Genomic DNA, 22,680 nt, shown 5'->3' with positions numbered 1-22,680 from the left:
TTTTTGCGATTTTGCCATGCTAAAACTGTTGCAGGGCATGCTGGGGTGTGTAGTTCAACAACATCTGGGAGGGCCGAAGGTTCCCCATCCCTGAGCTAGGCGAAGTCATCTGTCCATAAGGAATAAATACCCCCTGGCACCTACAGATGAAGGCAGTTTATGCACCTTAAGCAGGGTATTAAAGTGTAACAAATGTGTTTTTTTTCTTTTGCATTTTAAACTTATATTGTAATATGTACTAGTAAAATATATTTGTAATTATCATCACTTTCAAGCCTTATGATTTTCCATTAGGAGCAGATACTTTTTTTTTTTACAGAAATGTTCACTTTATTACATCACAAGCATAGTGACTTTAGTTTTCTAGTCATCGATCCTGAAGAATTTTTAAAAACTTCCTTCACTGCAGGTGGGATACATGTGTTTTAAAGAGAATATTTGGAGCATTGGATGTTTAAACCGTGAATATCCATTATTTGTTTATTTATCTACACAAGGGAGGAGTATAAATGAGTATAGTAAGTTATACAAGCCACAATGAATGAGGGTTGACCAGTGGGATTTAAAAGTAATTCAAGTTTAACTTTCCTGGTTACAGAGACAAAATGTAAGTTCAAACGCTATACATAGCACCTTAACGATATGTTATTTACATTTGTTATTACATTAGTTGCAGGTATGAAAATGTAAAGTATTCTCATCAAGCGGCAATGGCCTTTGTTTATAAACAAGATACCTACCAATGACCGGGTCACTATTGTAGAACAATTACAGGTACTTGTGGATTATCACAGCTCCCATCGCATGCCATATATCGCATGCCCGCGAGGGGCGGCGGTACGCGTCCTACAACCTTTTCATACCCCCACTACCCACGTCGGCGTGGAGTTGAGAATTGAAAGTGTGGCGAGCGCAGCGAGCCACCGAGCCCGAAGCGTGGCGAGCCCCGCGAGGGGACGCGGACACCTGTGAAGCCTGCGAGGGGACGCGTATACCTGTGAAGGTATCCGTGTCCGCTCGCCACGCTTCGGGCTCGGTGGCTCGCCACACTTTCTATTCTCAACTCCACGCCGACATGGATAGTGGGGGTATGAAAAGGTCATAGGACGCGTACCGCCGCCGCTCGCCACGCTTCGGGTTCGCGTTGATAGTGGGGGTGGTACAGCCTCAAAAATGACATTTGGGGGACATTGAACATGTTTGATACTAATTTCAATGCATTTGGATGCTTTTCTGTTAAAAAAACGCATGCGATGCGATTTTTGCTATGCGATGGACATCGTGGGAGCCGTGATTATCCACAAGTACCCAATTACAGTATACAGCTGTGCTGAATTGCATGAAGCACATAGAATTGGGAGCAAGTTTTGAGACCACTATTCTCTAAATGTTCTAACCTTTATTCACACTTCAACATGAAACTTGTGCATATGCTCTATGCAGTGACACTTCACCACAAACACAATAGTACTTTGGTATTGGATTTTGTACTATACCATTATTACATCTTGAAGTATATACAATACATACCATGCTTCATTTTTTTTAACCTCTCCCGGCCTGGAAAACCGCCATTACTCTGAGCCTGTAACCCTCGGACAAACTCTGTGAACTCGCACTTCCATGTTGATATGTGATGAAGTCTGGAGTGAGAATAATAGTCTGAAATAAAACTGGAGTCCACTGTTTTAGGCAACTGTGAAGTGGCCGGGTTGGTAGGCAAATGTACCGTAGTGCTTTTTGTGCTTGAAGGCCCCTGGAGCGAATGGTGAGCACCATTGAGTTTATTGTTATTGTGCAAATATGAGGATGAGACCGAGCAGGACACATTCCAGTGAGGATCACATGAAACCTCCGTTTGCCCACTGTTTGGTTGCATCTGCTCTAAAGTGCAGTCCATAGCGTCTGTGCTAGGTTTTTTCTGCTGCTGCATTGAAAGAAGTCTACTTGCAAATGAATTATTTCCATGAACTGAGATATCCAGCGACTTGAAGGCACCATTAGAGCTACACTTCTGTCCATTGACCACAACCATGTTGCCTGTATGTTTTTGTATTCCGTTAGTCTTGTGATCAGAAGATCTCTCCTCTAAATTCCAGGTTTCAAAATCTTCTTTCCTAACATCACAGATTTCATCTTCCTCCCATTCGTCCATTCCATTTGCTTGATGGATGCTTACAGAGGAATTGTTTCTAGATTGGGATTACAATGTTCCAATTTAGGAATGAAATATTTATAATAAAAAGGCATCAGGTTCCCTTATTAAATGTATTTCATCCCTATGCGTTTCATTATCTATGAATATTTCAAGCTTTATTTAAAATGGAAGTGATCGTAACATCTACTATGCAAAATCTACTATGCAAGAAGATGGATGTGAATGCTACAGGAGGGTGCATATTACTTCTGTATGTTCCCGCTGGAAAACCCTTTCCGTTTTGCATCTACGGGCAAGGTCTTACAGGTGCTCTAGGGCTTTTAGCTACAGACCAAAATGCATACAATGATCGCACTGTGTATGGGCACCTTAAGCTTATCTAAGCTTAAGGTGCCCATACATGGTGCGATCATTGTATGCATTTTGGTTTTGATCGCATTGCACATCGCTTGCGGATTGCATGTGATGCTATTGGGACCTAGTTCAAAAAGTATCTGCAGCACATACTTTTTGAACTGTGTGACGGGATATGCGCGGCAAGCATCGCATCTGAAAAACGCATTGTGTATGGGCACCATTAGTCTCCATTCTCAGTCACTGTCAGCACTGCATGCAACATTTTTAAACTGCTCTCATGTGACATGGATGACCCCCCTCCCCCATTTATTTTAACACAAGTTACACAACATGTATGCGACCCTAACCCAAAACTACCCGTAGGACAATGCAGTCGGGAGGTTGGGCTCCCCATTGGTGTAAACAGGCGCTGGGTCGGATGATCCAGCATACCCGTTTACACTGCCCCACCACCCGGGTCCTCCCCGGTCAGGACCTGGGTAGGATTTCCGAGAAAATAGACCCAGGTTTATCTTCAGCTACCCCATTTACACCACCACTGACCCGGGTCAAAGAGGCAAAACCCGGGTTTTTGCAGAGGTGTAAAGGAGACATCATAAATGAACTTATTGTGCCATCTTGTGGCTTTTTGAAAAGTAGTGCTCAGTGTGCACTATTATTATAGCTGAAAGTATCTTTATGAAGTAGCTAAATGTATCATTACCACAGCCAACAGTGTGTGCAATACAAAGTATCCAGCTGAATAATGGGCAGAAGAAAAGCAAATAAAATGTGTGCTGAGGCAATTCTAAAAGAAAGTATTATGAAAGTATTAGAATTTGTTCATATAATTTTGCTTCTATACTCTGCCTTCATGGCAAACTATTCTGAAAACTACTTTTTTCATTCTTTAATAAAATTTTGTAAGAAATTTTCATGATCAACTCATTTAAAAACTCGCGCTGGGAGGGGTAGCATGGTAATAAAAACCCACCACTGAAGGGGTTAAACAAGCAAGAAAAACCTTATTTTATTAAATGCAAAAGACCATGTGCCATCACCTTCTACTGCTATGAAGAAACGTTGGTGCATGTATCCGAGTAAATAGTGAGCTAACACTTACAATTTGTGGTCTAGTAGGTCTCTAGCATCGCTGCTTGGCTCATGGAATGGATCTTCCGATCTGCATTTCAAGGTGAAGTTCAAGCCTTTCTGAACACTAGACTGTTTTGTGTAAAGCTGGTAAGGAACATAGGAAAGAAGGCGTCCAGCTTTTATACTGTTGAAATAAACCAGAGCGGGAGGGAATGGATAATGTCAATAGTTTTCACAGAGAAAAAGATTGTCAAATACCACAAAGCATTTATCCTCAAAAAAGAAACTACTATTAAAAATATGAAATAAATAAATAACTGGGTTCTCAACTAGGCCAAGCGGAAAGGTAATAGAACAGCATTAGCATAAAACGTTTGCTGTAGAGGATACACAAAATCGTATTGTACTTCTTGCAAATTAATTCCTCTATGAAACAAAGCTGCTGATAGACACCTTAATTCTTTCCTAAAGTAGTTCCACTGATCTGCTAGTATTAAGGTCACATATATTTCATAAAGACATGTGTTGCCTCTTCACATCCCAGTATCTAAATATTGAAACTTTCCAGAGAGAACTTAAGGTATCCACAGCCCACTCTAAATCAAAGCATTTAAGATACACCATTTAACAAGAAAAAAAAAAATCTTCTGTTTATTCCGAGACAATTAATGGCATTTCATTACTTTGGCTTTTAAGTCAATGGTAAAAGGTCTTACTAGAGTTTGCCTACTATGAATAACTGTTCTTAATTGGCAGTAACAAATGCAGGACAAGGAAATCAATAAATACCATGATGGCAACAAAGCCAAAAAAGTAAGACTGCCTTAATGGGGTATTAAATCATGTATGTACATAAACCAAAGCAGACTCCTAACGCAAGCCTTGATCAGATGGTGATGCCTACTGATGCCAATTCTGCCTGTAACGGACAGCCAACAGTAATTACTGTACATGAGGAGATCCCTGCTCATCGTCCACTTTACGTTTTGTGGAGTGTTCTCCCCATGCTTTACTGTTCAGGCAGTCCACCGAGTAAAATTACCCTAAACGCCTGGAACTTTTACAAGGCCAAAAATCATGCTGCACTTGGCTGCTGACGCACAAAAGTGCTTCAGTACTTTGCTTCCCCACTCATACCCTGAGACCAGATGCGCCAACAGACCACCCTCATTCTCATGCAGGTCCCAACGGTCATGTGATAACCCCAGTGGTTTGCATCCTGTATCATGCAACTAATGCCACTCCTGCAGGGATTGGCAGATATAGCATGCAAGGGGCGGAAGCAATCTGCCAGCGCTCTCTCTAGTCTATTATCCGCTTGTGCAGGAGGGACAGATCCTTGCCCACAGACATAGATGAGATCTTGAGCAAGTTTGTGACCTCTGCGATCACACGAGATGAAGAGGTCATACTGTGTGAGTATAATGTACAATAAGGTGCAATACTATACGGGCATAATGTAAATTGGTAGTAAGGTGCCACCACACCCCCTTCCATGCGAGGATACACCCCCTTTTTTGCACAAAAGTCCCCACCTGGCTGCTACTGAATGCCACCCGGCGGACAATTTTCAGGGTAGAACACTGTTGCTAATGTGCCTTAAAAAAAAAAAAAAAAAGGGGGAGGAGTAAAAAAAACTGCTGATCAAATCGGATTACCTGTCTGTTATCCATTCCGGACAAACAACCTTTTCATCTTTTAGCTCCTTGATCTTGCTATTTGGGAGATTACTTGCTATAATGTGTGTGGTTTTAGAACGGGAATAGTATACATGGTATTGGCCTCCATGCAGCATCATTAGATGTCGAAGCTGATCTGCGGTAGGATCTTAAAAAAAGAAATAAAAAAAGTTATATTACACTGACCTACTATTGTAACCATGGGCATATCAAATACAATTAAACTGTCAGAATGTTGTCTGCAACACCTATCAACAAATTATACATACTGCATTCTAGAAGATGACATTGCACAATACGATGCTTTGCCATGATAAGATTTACAGATAAATGCAGTTCTGTATAAAGTACCCACTGTGACTACTGGTTATTGTGAGGAGAACGGTTTCTAATCACCCTGATAAAACATCCCATGATGAGAAACACGTTAAGGCTTTCCTAATTCCATTCAAAGTGCACCAAGCTGTCATATACACAGACCAAGTAAACACGCTGCCGACACCAACGTCATTAAGTGTCTCCAGGCTCCAGCCACTGTGCGGCGCAGACGCTCCAGTCATCCCTGCATACACTGTGCCGCGGTGCGGCAGGAGAACTGTGACACCGGCGCTGCACACAAGAGAGAATTACTGCTACTCACCGCATGCCACCCCATCACACTGTGTAAGGTATGTGTGCCCAATGGTGGGGAAGCTCAATAGCCAGATCCAAGACAAACATTGTTTTGTTCCCCACAAATAATTAAGAAACTGGACACTATATAAACTACTGGGGCATTATATACCCTAAATAGGAATCAGTGGAATAACGTACAGCATAAAAGACTGTGCATATTTTTATTCTTTATATTTTTCCATTGTCTTCATCTCTTTTTTCACTTTTTTTTTATGAGGTGCAGATTGATTCTGTAGCAAAATAAAGGTTTTAAATGTATCAGTAATGTAATCTATATGCTTGAGATAGAAAACTATTCTGTTACAAATGTTTCAAAGAAACAACCAAATCTTTTTTATACAGTTCACTTTTTCACAGTGCAGCACTTCATTTTTGCCAAGATTCTACATATGAACCAAGGAAATCAGACATGATGTTGGCATCATTTTACTTAAGGAAAATCTGGTCAATAAGACTTAATACTTAAGGCCCCCCATACACTATGCAATTTTGGCACTTTGGGCCGATAACCGGGTAAAATCGGGCCAAAATCACAGGTGCAATGCGCATCGGACCGGATCAGGGAGGTCGGACGGTCAGCACATAAGATCACGTCCGACCTCCCTGTATATATGTCTGACCGGGGGAAGCAGTGGGGCGGGCATCATCATCTGCAGGACGCCGGGGCATGCAGCGAGTCCTGACCTGGCCGGGCAGTGAACGCAGATATCATCAGCGGGCCGGGCAGTGCAATGGCGGGCACTCTCTGATTGGCTGAGAGAGTTACCTAGATATAAGTCTGTATACACACACCTGCATTACGCCTTCTACTGCTAATATTAGACTATGGAGTTTGCATGAGTTTATACATTGGTTAGCCATGCATGGCTGAAATGGCAAACAAAAAAAAAAATGAGGGGGATGTTCAGGTTTAGCCTTGCAGTGTGTATATAAATCTGATCATGCACATTTACAGAATGTTACATACAAAAACGCTTAGCATGGGCTATATGTGTAAAACACTATACTTGTTGCTCTTTTCATTCATAATTTACTATAATTTACTTCTTTTTTCTGCAGATCATGTTGATCTATTATTTGCATTTGGCCCTGATCCAGGAGCAGCAGCACATGTAACAAAAGGTTATTTCAGCATAGACACAAAAGGATGTGCAGCTGAGTGTTGCTAAGCAACCATGTGTTTGGTGCATGCACAATGTGTACTACAGAAAAACACATCTCTAGACCTGGAAATTGTGAATGAAAACCAGCAGCAGCTTCCAAATGGACCTGTAAGGTTATTTATATTCAGCAGAAACGTATTAGTTCACCGGGGCCTAATTAGAACCAATAGCAGCATTCGGATCCCCAATGCTGGCACTTACCTGAACCATAATAAGCAGCCTACGAATATGGGATAACACATGGGTACAGGAACTTATCCTTGATCGCATGTGTTATCGCCAAAAAAGGGACACTTTGCACAAGAAAAAAAAAGGGGGGCGGGGCATTAGTTGGATAATGTGATAATGACCACCGGTCATATCACATTATGAGCCTGTTTAATTTGGGGCTAATAGGATATCCAATATGATAAGAATAGATTTAAGTGAAAGGGATGCGGTCAATATGCTGGCGGTCAAAATACCGACGCCGCAATCCCGACCGCTGCAATGCCGGCAATTTGTCCCTCTTTGGGTGTCCACGACAACCATAGAGGGAGCATAAAATAGTGTGCCAAGCGTAGCGAGGCCCGCTGCCTTGTCGGCATTGCGGCGTCGGTATTTCGACGGCCGGCATATCATACCAGACCCAAGTGAAACAATGCTTTGTAAAACATGGTGATGTTCCCATTTGTTAGCAAATTATATGGACAGTATAAATATTATAATATTTCATAACCTATTAATTGCAAACATACCTGTATAGCCATTTACATAAATAGAAACGCCATTAAATATATTAGATGATGTTCCATCTTTTTGCTGCTGCAGTGGTGCGTCCAGTCGGAACTGTTCATCTAATTTCTGTACCTTTGCCGACATGTACCCACCCTAGCACAGAGTGGAGAATACAATTACCAAGGACATCTCATTACTAGTTACCTTTATGTGACAGAATTATCCCAGACATTCTATATATATATATATATATATAGGCAGTTACAGTGTGCCTAGGCCTTCAAATAATTAATTTATTACAGGAGACAGCATTGAAAGTTCAAAAAAGAAAATGAAAAAAGGACTGCTGTTGTATGAGAATTTTCTCACACAGGGGCAAATTTATGAAACCTGGTGAAGCGATACTGTTGCTTGTACTTTATCACCGGCCAATCAGCTCCTTACTGTCTTTTTTCAAACCCAGCCTGTAACTTGACAGTTAGAAGCTGATTGGCAGGTGATAAAGTACCAGTCACTATCACTTTACCAGGATTAATAAATCTGCCCATCAGAGACTAAGATAAAACATGCAGTGGTTGTGTCTCTATGAGGAGCTGTGATTAATCAACTTCATGAGGGAAAAAAAATTCTACACACACTTGGTGAGGTGTGCCTCATTCTATGAAAAAGAGAGGGGTTGACACCATGCGCTGCTAGTGGATAGATGTAGTTACCTTGCTGAATAGAAATGAAATGAATACTGGACACACTGTATAGTTATAAATGGCAACATGTTAGTATACAATTTAATAAAAAACATATGGACAAAGATACATGTATTGTACTAATAAAAAAGCAATAATTGTTAAAATATGCACATATATATCTCCTGTGCAGCTGCACTTGTTGAAATTTAGCCAAGCTGATTTTAAGGCACCAATATGCAATAGTTCTCAGATTGTTTTAAGAGTACTGAATTTCAAAAGTATGGGGTGCTGTTACACCTGGCCCAAATTAGCATGGATACGGTCCACGCAGATGGATCACTGGGCCCGTCGGTGCAGGGTAAATACAGCGTATTGAAAGATGTTATAGTGGTATCTCACCCTTTTTGTTGGTTTCAGAGTCCCGGTTTTTTGCAGGGGAGCCCGATGTATGAGGTGCTCAGCTCTGTCCAATGAGCGGTGCCTGGATGTCCTGCGCCCAGGAAAGTGCTGTTAGTGCAGCCGTCAGATGTCACCATCGGCTGTGGTCGGAAGGTGATTAACCGACAGTGAGTCACAGAGGCTTTGAAGCAGTAGGCGGGTGGGTGTTGTGGATGGCTGTAGCCCGCGGGTAGACACTGCAATTTGGGGCGGCAGGCGGGTTTTTGTTTGTGGCTGTAGCCGGAGAATGAATAGCCGGCAGGGGGGAAGGGGCACAGCTGCTTGGCGGCTGGAACGTTTGCACGTGGAGTGGCGGTGCAGCTAACGATCAGCTGTTGAGATTAGGTCGGAAGCAGTGAAGTGCAGCAGAGGTATGTCAATGAGGTTCGTTTCCGTGACAACCGGAAAATTTCCATCTTGAGAAAGTTTCCGGTTGTCACAGAAACTAAATGCGTTGACGTACCTCTGCTGCACATCACTGCTCCCGACCTAATCTCAACAGCTGATCGTTAGCTGCACCGCCACTCCACGTGCAAACGCTCCAGCCACTGTGCCCCTTCCCCCCTGCCGGCTATTCATTCTCCGGCTACAGCCACAAACAAAAACCTGCCTGCCGCCCCAAATTGCAGTGTCTACCCGCGGGCTACAGCCATCCACAACACGCACCCGCCTACTGCTTCAAAGCCGCTGTGACTCACTGTCGGTTAATCACCTTCCGACCACAGCCGATGGTGACATTTGACGGCTGCACTAACAGCACTTTCCTGGGCGCAGGACATCCAGGCACCGCTCATTGGACAGAGCTGAGTACCTCATACATCGGGCTCCCCTGCAAAAAAACGGGACTCTGAAACCAACAAAAAGGGTGAGATACCACTATAACATCTTTCAATACGCTGTATTTACCCTGCACCGACGGGCCCAGTGATCCATCTGCGTGGACCGTATCCATGCTAATTTGGGCCAGGTGTAACAGCACCCCATACTTTTGAAATTCAGTACTCTTAAAACAATCTGAGAACTATTGCATATTGGTGCCTTAAAATCAGCTTGGCTAAATTTCAACAAGTGCAGCTGCACAGGAGATATATATATGCACGGAGCAGTATATTAACGTGCATATTTTAACAATTATTGCTTTTTTATTAGTACAATACATGCATCTTTGTCCATATGTTTTTTTATTAAATTGTATACTAACATGTTGCCATTTAAAAATTTATAACTATACTATGGAGGGTATTCAATGCTGCAGCGAGCGGCCGGCGAGGGGGTTAAACAGCGAGGATTGCAGAAAACCAGCGATCCTCGCTGTTTAACCCCCGCGCCGGCCGTTCGCTCTATTCAACGTTCTGTGGAAATCCTCGCCGTCACAGGACGGCGAGAATTCCCCAAAACAGCGAGACCCGCGGCTGCTGCAGAAAACTCGCTGTTTTTAGCCGCGAGTCTCACTTCTTCTGGAGCGGCATCCGCCAATTCTCCCTCGCTCCAAAAACGGAGCGAGGGGGAATTGGCGTATGCGGAGGGTGTGTTGAATACTGTCAGGGTGAGTGGTGACAGCGAGCAGGAAGCCCTGCTCGCTGTCACCACTCGCAAACAGCATTGAATACCTGCCAGTGTGTCCAGTATTCATTTCATTTCTATTCAGCAAGGTAACTACATCTATCCACTAGCAGCGCATGGTGTCAACCCCTCTCTTTTTCATTTGTTGTAACCTTTGCGTGGGCTCCAGCAAAACCCACCAGTACACTTGTAGCAGCAGTGGATAAAATACCACTAAACTATTTTAGTTTTAAATTTAAAGCCCATCAGCACATTTTGAGCGCCGGTCCTTTGCAGTTCTGATAGGTGACTCTTCTAGACACCATCATTCTGCAAACCCCAACCTTGTGCCTCATTCTATCACTACAGCTACCATTTGTTCACCATTTATAAAGTTATACGATTAATCTTGGGAAACTGGATTATGCAGTGTTGTGCTCTTTTCCTTGCTCCATTACACTACAAGCAGTGTATAGATATTCAGTAAGATGTATTGACGCTTATAATCAGACATTGTCCTTCAACAATAGTTGCTGCAGACACTTTCTAAATATACATTATATATTTATTTATAGTTTCATATTCCGTTGCGCTTTACAAAGGAGACAGTGATACAACAAACAGGGTATTTACAGACAGTCAAAATGTAGGAGGGCCCTGCTCGCAAGCTTACAATCTATAGGATATATGCATGTAGTACATGTTTATTACTATAAAAATTAGGAAGTTATAAAATCCTTCTGGATTCTAGTAAAATGATTTTACAGTGACGTTACAGTGTGCACTATACTATAAATGGATTTATGCACCTGTGATTGGGCCTAGAATGTAAACTTCTATACTGGAATGTAATAACAGAAGCAGAACCACTTTAAGGGGCATATTAACTGAAATGCAGGTTTACAGAATTGGAGATGTTGCTCATAGAAACTTCTTTACCCAACATTTTTTGTTTTAAGAAGATAATAACTAGAATCTGATTGGCTGTTATGTGCAACATCTTCCAAAACAAGCACTTTAGCAAATATCCCCCCTAAAGCTGCGTACATATGTAAAGATGTGTCTGTCCAATCTGACTGGTGGGAGCAAAAATCTGGTAATGTACTGTATGGTAGCAAAAAAAACATCAAGCATTTGCTCCCAAACACAGGGAAATTAATATATTGCTCATATAACTTTGTTCAATTAAACAGTTAACCAATTTGTATGAACAACCATTGCCTATTTTCTATTGTTTCAGACCAAATGCTCAATTGACATTTGATCCCATAAGACAGTTTGGACAGCTTAGGTGTGTACCCAGCTTAAGAATCATCACCTTCATAACGCCAAGCTAGTACGTATGCAGCAGTGAGTAGCTTTTTCTCCTTTAATACCATATCACAGAAAAAGAAGAGATTGTAAAACACATGCAAGAAAAAGAACAATGACATTTTCTAATTACTACATACCCAGGCACCCCAGCCATCGTTGCTGCTGGCACGACTCCTCCACCCTCCTCTACGCATTGTGATGCTCCTAGTCAAAAATAAATTAAATTATAAAATTTTAAAATGTATTTTGTTTTGTGTTTTAAATGTGATTTTCTGCATTGAAAACATGTTTATATGCATTTTCAAGGGCCAAGGATGGCCAAGCAACAGTCTTGAAAAGTATTGTAATAAAATGCATAAGTAAATACAATATTAAACTTAAATAGTAGATACAAGTATGCAAGTGTTGCTTTCTTTACAGATTACAGTTTAGTAAATAAGAGTATGATCAAATATATTTTTCTAAAATCAATAAACCACAATAAAATAACTTAAATAATTTTCACATTAATGGTGAAGTAAATAAATAGTAAATTACCCATCTATAAAATAGATTCACGTACATTTCAGAATCAGCCTAATAGGGTGATTTCAGGGTATTTCCTAAGTGATCTCACTAGATCGATTAGGAAATCCCCTTACATTGCTCCTTGTGTAGGGGCCATAGCGACAGTGATGTGTGGCCCCGCATGGCGATGAATATACAGCATGCTGGATATTCTCTTAATTGCCAGTCAGGGCCAGTGTTCTCACCGGAGAACACTGGCCCTAAAAGTCTAGACCAGTGGTAGCCAACCCTAGCCCTCGAGAGCTACCAACAGTTCACATTTTACAGACAACCTAGCTGCTGCACAGCTGCACTCATTAATCACTGACACATTTTAAAAGATACACAGATGGAGCTAATTCGCTCACTTGTGATTCTGTGAGGAGACCTGCAAAACATGCACTGTTGGTAGCTCTCGAGGACTAGGGTTGGCTACCCCAGGTCTAGACTGTTCAGCACACAGCGCTGACACATCGCTGTGTGCTGAGCAAACTTGCTGAGCATTCCGAGTGATCTAGCACCCGAGTGTAGGCCCCATTACACAATAGTGCCTTAGGTACGGACAATAATCCTGTAATTAAAAATCCAACAAAGGAAGTGTGAACAGATTTAGGTTTGTGGGAGAAATTAAATTGTTTTTCACCAAGACCGCCACTAGATGTGCCCAACGAGGCATTTCAATTGTTGCTCCGTTTGTGTGCAAACACATTTGAAATAAGTACCCCCAACCTCTCGGCACTTTAAATGGGAGATTGGGCACGCACAAACAATTGAATCACCCCCCACAGGATCAAACAACTACAGTATAGGAAAGACAACCAAGAAGCTGGAAGAAAAATGTTCTGTGAACATTAGTTTTGTACAGTATGTATTTTGTTTTTCTTTCTAAACTGTTACAATGGGAATAGAGAAGCAAGCAGCAGGGCGATTTAACAGTTTTACCCAGCAGGGATTTAAATGATGCCCGATTTGGGAGGGAAGGAGGGTTATAACAGCAATATTGGACAGACACCATTTTATTTTCTAGTTGCCATGGCCACTTGTTGCCAGGAGTTTGCAGGAGCACTTTAAGGTTATTTTAAGTGCAAACTGATAAGTGATGGGTTGTACAGCTAGCTCCCATTGTATTCAATCCTATGGTGCTAGTTAGGTACTTGTTTCCTAGCACGGCACCCAAGATTTCCATCTTATGCCATTGCATGCCATATAGCCGCATACAATGCATGCAATTTTTAATTGTATAAGCACCCTAATGGGTGCTTACAAGGTTAAATGCACACCCACTATCAACACGAACCCAAAGCGTGACGAGCGCAGTGGTATGCGTCCTCCAATCTTTTCATACCCCCACTATCCACGTCGGCATGGAGTTGATTTATATAGTGTGGCAAGCGCAGCAAGCCCCGCGTATAACTTTACATGCATTCCGCGTTCGCTCGCCACACTATCTAAAATCAACTCCACGCCGATGTGGATAGTGGGGGTATGAAAAGATCGGAGGACGCGTATCGCCGCCCCTTGCTGCGCTCGCCACGCTTCGGGTTGGCGTTGATTTATGTAAGGACCCATCAGGGTGCTTGTACAATAAAAAAAAAATCGTATACCATCGCATTGTATGGCATACAATGTCATACAATTTTTTATTGTACAACATCGCGTCGCATCGCATACCTTATTTAGTCTTATGGTATACGATGCGATGGGCGCCGTGCTAGGAAACAAGTACCGCTAGTTACTGTAAAGCCTGTTTTTCTATTTAAAGATTTTAATATTTCACAGGTTTATTAGGAGAATTAACACCTTTGCCTATTCCCCGTACCATAAAACAAAATTCACATTATTTTGTACAAACCAAGAGCAAAATGAATTCTAATCCTGACAATACAACACCACTGCAATTCACCTCTTCTTCTACCAGCATCCTCTATTCCAGAGATTTTTTTAAATAACCTATACCCTTGACATTAAGATCTTCCCAGCATGCACTAAAGTTGCCTTCTGTACCTTCTTCACACCCTCTATATCAAAATGAGGTAGGCACACACGGAATGAATGCATAATACTGAACTAGGGTGTGTGTGAATATATATATATATATATATATATATATATATATATATATATATATATATATATATATATATAATGCACACATAACCAGCAATATTTGACCTACTGTATACAAAGGCTTGAAAAATGGATACCCAGGCATTTGAAGTGTTTGCCAGCCTTTGGCACTAAGTTGTTTGACTTAGCTTGATGTTGGCACAGGTGACATGCCAAATAAGTTTTGAATTTGCTTTGTTAAATTATGTGATATGGGGATTCATAGTGTTCCCTCTAAGCTTGTTTTGCAGAGTGCCGCACCCTGCCCATATTTAAAACCTGAAAATGCACCCTGCCCTTTTTGTGTGTGGCACTGTGCGCCCTTACACTGCCCCCCACAGTGCTGACATGCCGGAGAACTTTTGGTGTGTCATCGTATGTAATGGGCATTACGGTGTATGCCATTTGTGTAATGGCCATTATGGTGTGTGGTATAATGTGTAAGAGGCATTACTACAGTATATGTAATGGGCATAGCAGAGTATAACAATGTTTAATGGGTGTTATCCTAGTGCCGTGTGCAATTTTTTTATAGGTTTTGTTTCTAATGTAAATTTCTAATATAAAATGTGCTTCCCGATTGAAGAAAGTGCCCTGCCCGGTGGTCATGACCATGCCTGGTGGTCCGCATCCTGCCCTAAACAAATCCTAGAGTGAACAATAGATTTGGAATATTTTAACAGCATGAACTGCAAAGACTTGTTATTGTTTGAAATAATGTTGCAATCTTGAAGTGTTGGTAGGCGGTGTACATACCTATACAATAGTCGCCTCTTCTACTGATATCAGGTGAATAGCCAACTACTGTATAGATGTAAGAGAAAAAAGAAAAAGACTCTCTCTTTGTTGGGGCACTCTTTGAAAATGATTACTATTTAGTAATCGAAAACTTGTAACGGTATGTCATACGATATTATCAATAAGTCATAAGTAGCAACACAAGCATGAGTGGCAAAGTATGAGTAGGAGCATCTTGTGGCCAGTATGACTGGGATGTGATAGGCTAGTTAGAGAAACTAGTAACGCTTGAAGGAGTAGGTTAGATTAATCCAACTCGAAATATGGTATGAGTTAAAATTTAACTTTTATTAAATATTGTTAAAATATACACTAGACAAGAACGTTTTTTAGGCGCTCACACACAAACATATAACATATATAGTATTATCAAGTTCAGAGATTCACACTAACTTGTGTGTGCCCTGTGGGCATAGCGTCCCCTGGTTCTGTGACACTATGTATTCTTTACTCAACAGAGTACAGGTAGGTCCCGAATATCAGGACTGAAGAAGATATCACAAAAAATGGATCTATGAAGTGGGACTAAATTATTCTAGCCTTACCCACAAACCAGGTGAAGTTCCCCAGCACAGTTGGTGCATTAGAGGGGATCACCTGCGTGTCACTAGACCGGGGTGTTAAGCTATAAAAACTTACTGGGATTCACTTAGTCAGAACCACAGGCTATCCATTAAAGAGTGGGGGTGTAGTGGATAGCTCCATACATGAGATTACACCACAGTAGATAATTTGTATCAAATATTGTTAGAACAGTGAATATTTTTTAGCATTGTATCGAAGAGGTAGCAGTCCCTCTGCTAGGTTTAACTGTTCCTAAAAGGGGTGAAATGTAGGCTGACTAGTGATCCTCTTAGTTTGTTTGCCAAAAAGAGAAAATATTTTTTAGTAAGATTCCGCAAACTTAGGAATCTAATTTCAATAGTAATAAGCTTGCCGGTACATGTGAGTTATCCGGGCTGCCGATTTGGTCCTTAAGTTTGGTTAACTTAAGGACACCCGACCGACGCGATGCCCACGATTTAGCTCCAAATCGGGGGCATCGCGTCGGTCGTGGCCGTTATAAGGGGCCGCGACGCGATGCCCCCGATTTCCCATAGACAGTAATGTTAAAAGACACGATATCGGGGGCATCGCGTCGGTCGTGGCCGTTATAAGGGGCCGCGACGCCCACGATTTCCCATAGACAGTAATGTTAAAAGACACGATGGACCCGATTTCCCATAGACAGTAATGTTAAAAGACGCGATGGACCCGATTTCCCATAGACAGCAATGTTAAAATAAAATTACAATGTGAAATTGGGCAATATGTTTTTAAAAAAAATGTTTCATGGCCCCCCACCACCGTTAACGCCACCCCGCTATTGACGCCAACCCGAAGCGTGGCGAGCGCAGCGAGCCCGCGAGGGGCGGCGGTACGCGTCCTCCGTCCTTTTCATGCCCTACTATCCACTAGGGCGTGGAGTGAGAATAGAATAGTGTGGCGAGCGCAGCGAGCCACCGCGCCCGAAGCGTGGCGAGCGCAGCGAGCCCCGCGAGGGGACGCGGACACCTGTGAAGCCCGCAAGGGCACGCGGATACCTGTGAAGCCCGCAAGGGCACGCGGATACCTGTGAAGGTGTCCGCGTCCGCTCGCCACGCTTCGGGCTCGGTGGCTCGCTGCGCTCGCCACACTATTCTATTCTCACTCCACGCCCTAGTGGATAGTAGGGCATGAAAAGGTCGGAGGACGCGTATCGCTGCGCTCGCCACGCTTCGGGTTGGCGTCAATAGCGGGGTGGCGTTAACGGTGGTGGGGGGCCATGAAACATTTTTTTTAAAAACATATTGGCCAATTACACATTGTAATTTTATTTTAACATTGCTGTCTATGGGAAATCGGGTCCATCGCGTCTTTTAACATTACTGTCTATGGGAAATCGTGTCGGAAATCGGGTCCATCGTGTCTTTTAACATTACTGTCTATGGGAAATCGTGGGCATCGCGTCGCGGCTCCTTATAACGGCCACGACCGACGCGATGCCCACGATTTCGGGCGCGATGAAAAAAAAATCGGCAGCCCGGATAACTCACAAGTACCAGCTTGCCTTCCAAGCCGGCGGTCCCATCTGCTTATGACCGTCTACAGAAAGCGCCTGTCATCAGCAGTATATTTGTTGGTAAGCCGACACCAGAGTATGTCTCATTCAATACATACAATCAGACTGTGGTTCGGTACCTAACCGGCATGTAAAGTGTTGAATAGAAATTATCACAGTCTACCTGCCACCATGTCGGCAGTTACACATATATTAGCAATGAAGGTTGGTATAAATAATAGCAGTTGGCGCAAATACACAAATAAACAAATTGATTTAATCCAAGCTGAAGCAACCTCGTATTAGTTGTGTTTAGCCGACAGCTATCGTGTCGACATAATAAGTTGTGCTGTCTATCTTTTCTGATTCTGTCTTAACCAGTCTCTAGCTAACAACAATGTGTATGGTGTCAGATCGGTATTCTAGATAACAGTTTTTATAAATGACAATTAATATCTGTTAAATCATTAGCAGCTCGGGTACTATATTTGTATTCAGATCTCTGTGTCACGATATGTTGGAAATAATACAGACGCTCCCGCTAGGTGGTTGGATAGGAATTGGGGATGTTGGGGTGGGGAATGGGGAAGGGGGTTATTTTAAACACGAGGAAAGAGGGGAGAGGAAGATCACAACAAGAAAGAAGAGAAGAAAGAGTAGGAAAAGGAAAGAAGGGACCAGATGGAGATAAGAGTCTGACTATATCCAAAGGGTATGAGTGATCCCACCAACTTTATATACCCTGAACAAAGGTGGGGTAGTCTGGTTCGAGGATTGGAAAGTCTCCTTTTCCCCTCTGACAGGCTGCCCACTTCCAAATGTCAGCTGCCACCTAATAGTAGTGGGCTTTTATGGGTATTGTGGGGGAAGAGCTCTGCCCAAAATGGAGTCAGAAAGATAAAGATAGGTGTTACCCTTTAGTGCGAAAGCGGCTGCTGCCCACCTGGTATACCTATCACTAGGGGTGGAATACTGTACGAGACTAGGAGAGGTCTCCCTTCTCCTGTCATACCTTCATACGCCCCAAGTAAGCTGCCATCATTGATTAGATGGGCTTTTTTGGTATGGTGGGTGAGCGGGCTTGTTGTCACACTGGGGGGATTTATGACACCTAATAGAGAAAATGTGGTGGAGAGAGAGTTAGAGGGAGGACGGAAGGTGGCGGGTAAGAGGTGAAGGGAAGAGCCGGGAGGGAGAGGAGGTTTAGGGAGAGCGGGTACCTGTAAGTGCACGCTCTGCGCTAAGCGGCACTGTGACTGTCCCGTCAGGTATGCTGCAGCTGCTGTGTCAGAAAATGTCCCCACGGTAATCACGTGGAGAGGGCTGCAGGAGCTGGGGCTGGTTTAGACTGCTACCATAGATGTGCTGAGGCGGCACTGTGTTCGTCCAGTCGGACGTCCTGTGGCTGCTGCGGCTGTGTCCCTCTTCCACGATCAGCGCGTGGAGAGGGCTGCAGGGCTACAAGTATTGGGAGCGCTAGGATAGCGCTGGAGCCGGTCTGCGACACGGCTGCTGCTGCTAAGAGAGAGTCTTTTTCTTTTTTCTCTTGCATATATTTACTCTCTAGGGTGCACCTCCACGCCAACTATCTGGTGAGATTCCTCTAAACAGGCCTCTTATATTATCTTGAATTGTGGATTCATCAATACACACCTATACCAATTGTATTTATTACTACCTGTGCTCTGATCCATCTTCCACTTCCCCTCCCCTCACATTTTACTGTATAGATGTGTTTGCAGTGCAGGAGCATTAGCTAATAAACTGCTTCTAACGCTCCTGCAACAGGCAGGATTGGGAAGTCGCATATTTTGTGCTGCACAGGCGACTTGTGGATCCCCATTGAGGATAGGTATATATCACTTGACTTATCAAGAGCGTTTAACCCAATCAGCTGAGGATCGAATGTGTGTGTATCCAGCTGTACACAGAGATATTTTTAATCTTACCTGTATGTAGGGCACACACCAGAAGGACCATGAATGAATCGTGAAACAAATTCCTGAAATCGTACGATGGTCGCACTATTGGATTGGAGTACACAATCCGCACACGATTGGTGCCCAATCCAATTTAGATAACGAATCTTTAGTGCAGCAGGTAAAATCTACAAAGTGACCAAATGAATCACATTTAAAATATGCACATTTATGCTCTTTTACATACAATCGGTCGTTAGACGGTCCAAAATTGAAGCCCAAATCGTTCTGGTGTGTAGCCAGCATAAGATTTTATTTACTACATAGTGAAATTGCACAGTTGTGTGTATTTTCTAAACAGATTATTTAGAATAGGCTTTGATGGAAGTCAGAACCCAATACTTCATACAGAAGAATAAACAAATTTCCATACCACACAGACACTATTGAAGTGTAGTAACAGCTGTACCAGATGGAAAGATGTAATCCCATAGCAAGCATGGTGCTTCGCAGATGCCCTTAATCTTCTTAAATAGTGTGTGCCTGTGTATGCTTATATCAACACACTGTTGGGAAAACTAGTTCCATCTACATACATATATAATTGCTAGCACTTTATAGAAAATATTTGGGTACTTATGTAATATCTGGGCTCCCATTTTTCTAATGAGACCACGTCCCCTCGCGGGGCTCGCTGCGCTCGCCACGCTTCGGGCACGGTGGCTCGCTGCGCTCGCCACACTATATAAAATCAACTCCATGCGTAGTTGGATAGTAGGGGTATGAAAAAATGGGGTGCATTTAACATGGGAGCCCAGATAATACATAAGTACCAATATTTGTCCATTCACATCAGTCCCTGCCCCAATGGAGCTCACAATCTATGTTCCTTACCACAATTACACATACTTGAGCCAATTAAACTACAGATCTATTATTGAAGGATGGGGTGCTACTTGTCTGCGCAAAGGATAGCTGACGATTTCTATTGAGATGGGGGATACCACCCAAGTACCCCTAGAAATAGAACTGTATACAAAAGAAGATCTCAATTAAAAAAATATGGGTGCTTAAATAGAGAGAGACTAATACTCCCCTGTTAATGTGTTCGATCCTGATGTCTCTTTTCACTTTCTTTTATTCAATGTCGACACATGAAATGACGAGTGGAAGAGGGCAGCTACCCTCGTGTAATACCATTTGGTTATACTGTAGGACCAGTAAGTTTATTATTCTATAATGATGACCAAATATAATGAGCAGCCTGTTTGCGGGGGTTATCCCCCTTTAAAAAGCACTCACAATGTATATAATACAAAAGCACATATCAAACCATATGCAGTGTATCTCAGTTTTTAGTGGAAGATAACATGACGGGGTTGATTACCCCTAATCCAATTACTCACTCATGGAGCCCACACACGCACATGGAGCCCACACACGCACCGATTCCGGCGTGCGTTGTGGGCTTAACTAGCACACATAGCATCGCATCGTATGCCTTGTGCATGCGATGCTATGCTAGAAAAAGCTAGTACAAAAATTATGTGCAGCACATACTTTTTGTACTGTACGATGAGGTGCCGCGGGAGCGCGCACCCCATCGTACAGCATCGCACCGCCGGCAACGGTGCGTGTGTGGGCACCTTCAGAACTCAAATCGCATGTCAGGTGGGTCTTTCAAATCATAAAAAAAATGTATGAAATCCACACTGGAGCCGTCTCGCTGTATAGGACCGGTCTGACCTGGAAATTATGCTGTTATCCGTGTGAACAGAGCAAAGAAAGCCCCGTATCTCTGTTCACATTCAGATCCAGATGTTTGTCCTATCGGTTTACTGGTCTCCAGGGATAAAATAATGCAGAGAGAGGCTCCACCGACGCGTTTTGATCCAAAAACGGATCTTTCAACACCTTGAAAAAGATCTGTTTTTGTATCGAAACTATATTTAAGCGCCCATATTTTTTTTAATTGAGATATCTTCTTTTGTATACAAAACTACAGATCTAGTTTGGACTTTAGCTAGATCACATGGAAAACAAATGCAAACTGCTCAATATATCGTTCATCACTTCGACGAACCATATATCTAAAGGAGGTCGGCTGATATGTACACTCAATATGTCCATGAACAATGATTTTCAAAGACATAGGAGGTCAGCCCAGCAGGACAACCAATGCAAATATATAACCATGACTGCAGGGACCACTGAAGGAGCCGACGGGGCAAATTCAAAAGGCTACACTGCTGTGATGTCTGTAGAGACATATTGAGCAGCGGATTAGCGAGTGTGATGGGTTAGCCAAAACGGCTGCTGTGTCTGTATAGTATGGCTGACTGTGTAATGGTTAACATTACTGCCTAACAGCACTGAGGTCACGTATTTCCTTGGGTCTCTTGCTTGCCTCTATGTTGATGGAGGAAAACAAAGAGAGGCTGATGTTCCGGCACCTTGTGTAGGATACGACAGAGGAACAACAAACCCTCCCTGCCGAGTATTCTGTTAGCGAATGTTCAGTCACTTGGCAACAAACTGGATGAGCTTCATGTACAGATCAACCACCAACGTGACATCAGGAACTGCTGTGTTCTTGTCTTCACCGAAACGTTAGTTAGAGACTAATTTACCCGACTGTGCAGGGTTCTCAATCTAACAGCATGACAGAATAATGGATTCTGGCAAGTCAAAAGGAGGAGGTGGTGTGTGCTTTACGGTGAACTCCTCTTGGGCTACGGATGTTTGTGAAAACTTGTCCTTTCAGTTGTTTATATTCCTCTGCATGGGTGGGGAACCTCCGGCCCGCGGGCCGGATACAGCCCCCGCACCCAGTATGCCCGGCCCGCCCGCCTGTCTATATTACAGCCGCCCACCTATATTACAGCCGCCCGCCCACCTATATTACAGAAGTATCATCCGCCCGGCCGCCTATATTTCATACCAGCCGCCGGGGATGGCTGCTGCTGCTGCCGCCGCCGGGGAGATGTGCATAAGACGCGCCCGCCAATCGCTGCCGGCGCATCCCCTCCACAGCCACTGTGATTGGCGGGCGCGTCTTCTACACATCTCCCCGGCGGCAGCAGTAGCAGCCATCCCCGGCGCCTGGTATGTAATATAGGAGGGAGTGCGGGCGGGCGGATGATAATACATCAGTAATATTATAGGCGGGCGGCTGATACATCAGTTATAAAGGCGGGCGGGCAGCTGATTAATCGGTAATATAGCCAGGCGGGTGGCGGGGGAGATGTGCAGAAGACGCGCCCGCCAATGCTGCTTCTCTCACCCTCGCTTCCCCTGTGACTGACACATCCAGGGGTTGTCATTTACCCCTGGATTCACCCCCAAACAGGTTAATGTGATTATATCTGATTCTCATAATCAGACATAATCACATTAACCTGTTTGGGGGTGACACCCCCCCCTTCCTC

The 22,680-nt window shown here is 43.2% G+C and overlaps 1 protein-coding gene across 1 annotated transcript in view; it reads right to left on the bottom strand.

The window, feature by feature from the left end:
• The window catches only part of REV1 (REV1 DNA directed polymerase), a 78,381-nt gene that overhangs the window by 48,278 nt on the left and 7,423 nt on the right, over positions 1–22,680 (bottom strand). The window contains exons 2-6 of the mRNA XM_083168510.1: positions 11,941–12,007; positions 7,844–7,976; positions 5,248–5,416; positions 3,618–3,773; positions 1,531–2,192 (exon numbers count right to left, since the gene is read on the bottom strand). Of these exons, the coding sequence (XP_083024636.1) occupies positions 1,531–2,192; positions 3,618–3,773; positions 5,248–5,416; positions 7,844–7,976; positions 11,941–11,997 (1,177 nt within the window). The 5' untranslated portion in view covers positions 11,998–12,007. The remainder of the gene's footprint in view (positions 1–1,530; positions 2,193–3,617; positions 3,774–5,247; positions 5,417–7,843; positions 7,977–11,940; positions 12,008–22,680) is intronic.

Source organism: Crinia signifera, chromosome 2 (genome assembly GCF_055691185.1).
Source record: "Crinia signifera chromosome 2, ASM5569118v1, whole genome shotgun sequence".
Lineage (NCBI taxonomy): Eukaryota > Metazoa > Chordata > Amphibia > Anura > Myobatrachidae > Crinia > Crinia signifera.
This window is presented reverse-complemented; position numbering and strand designations above follow the sequence as displayed.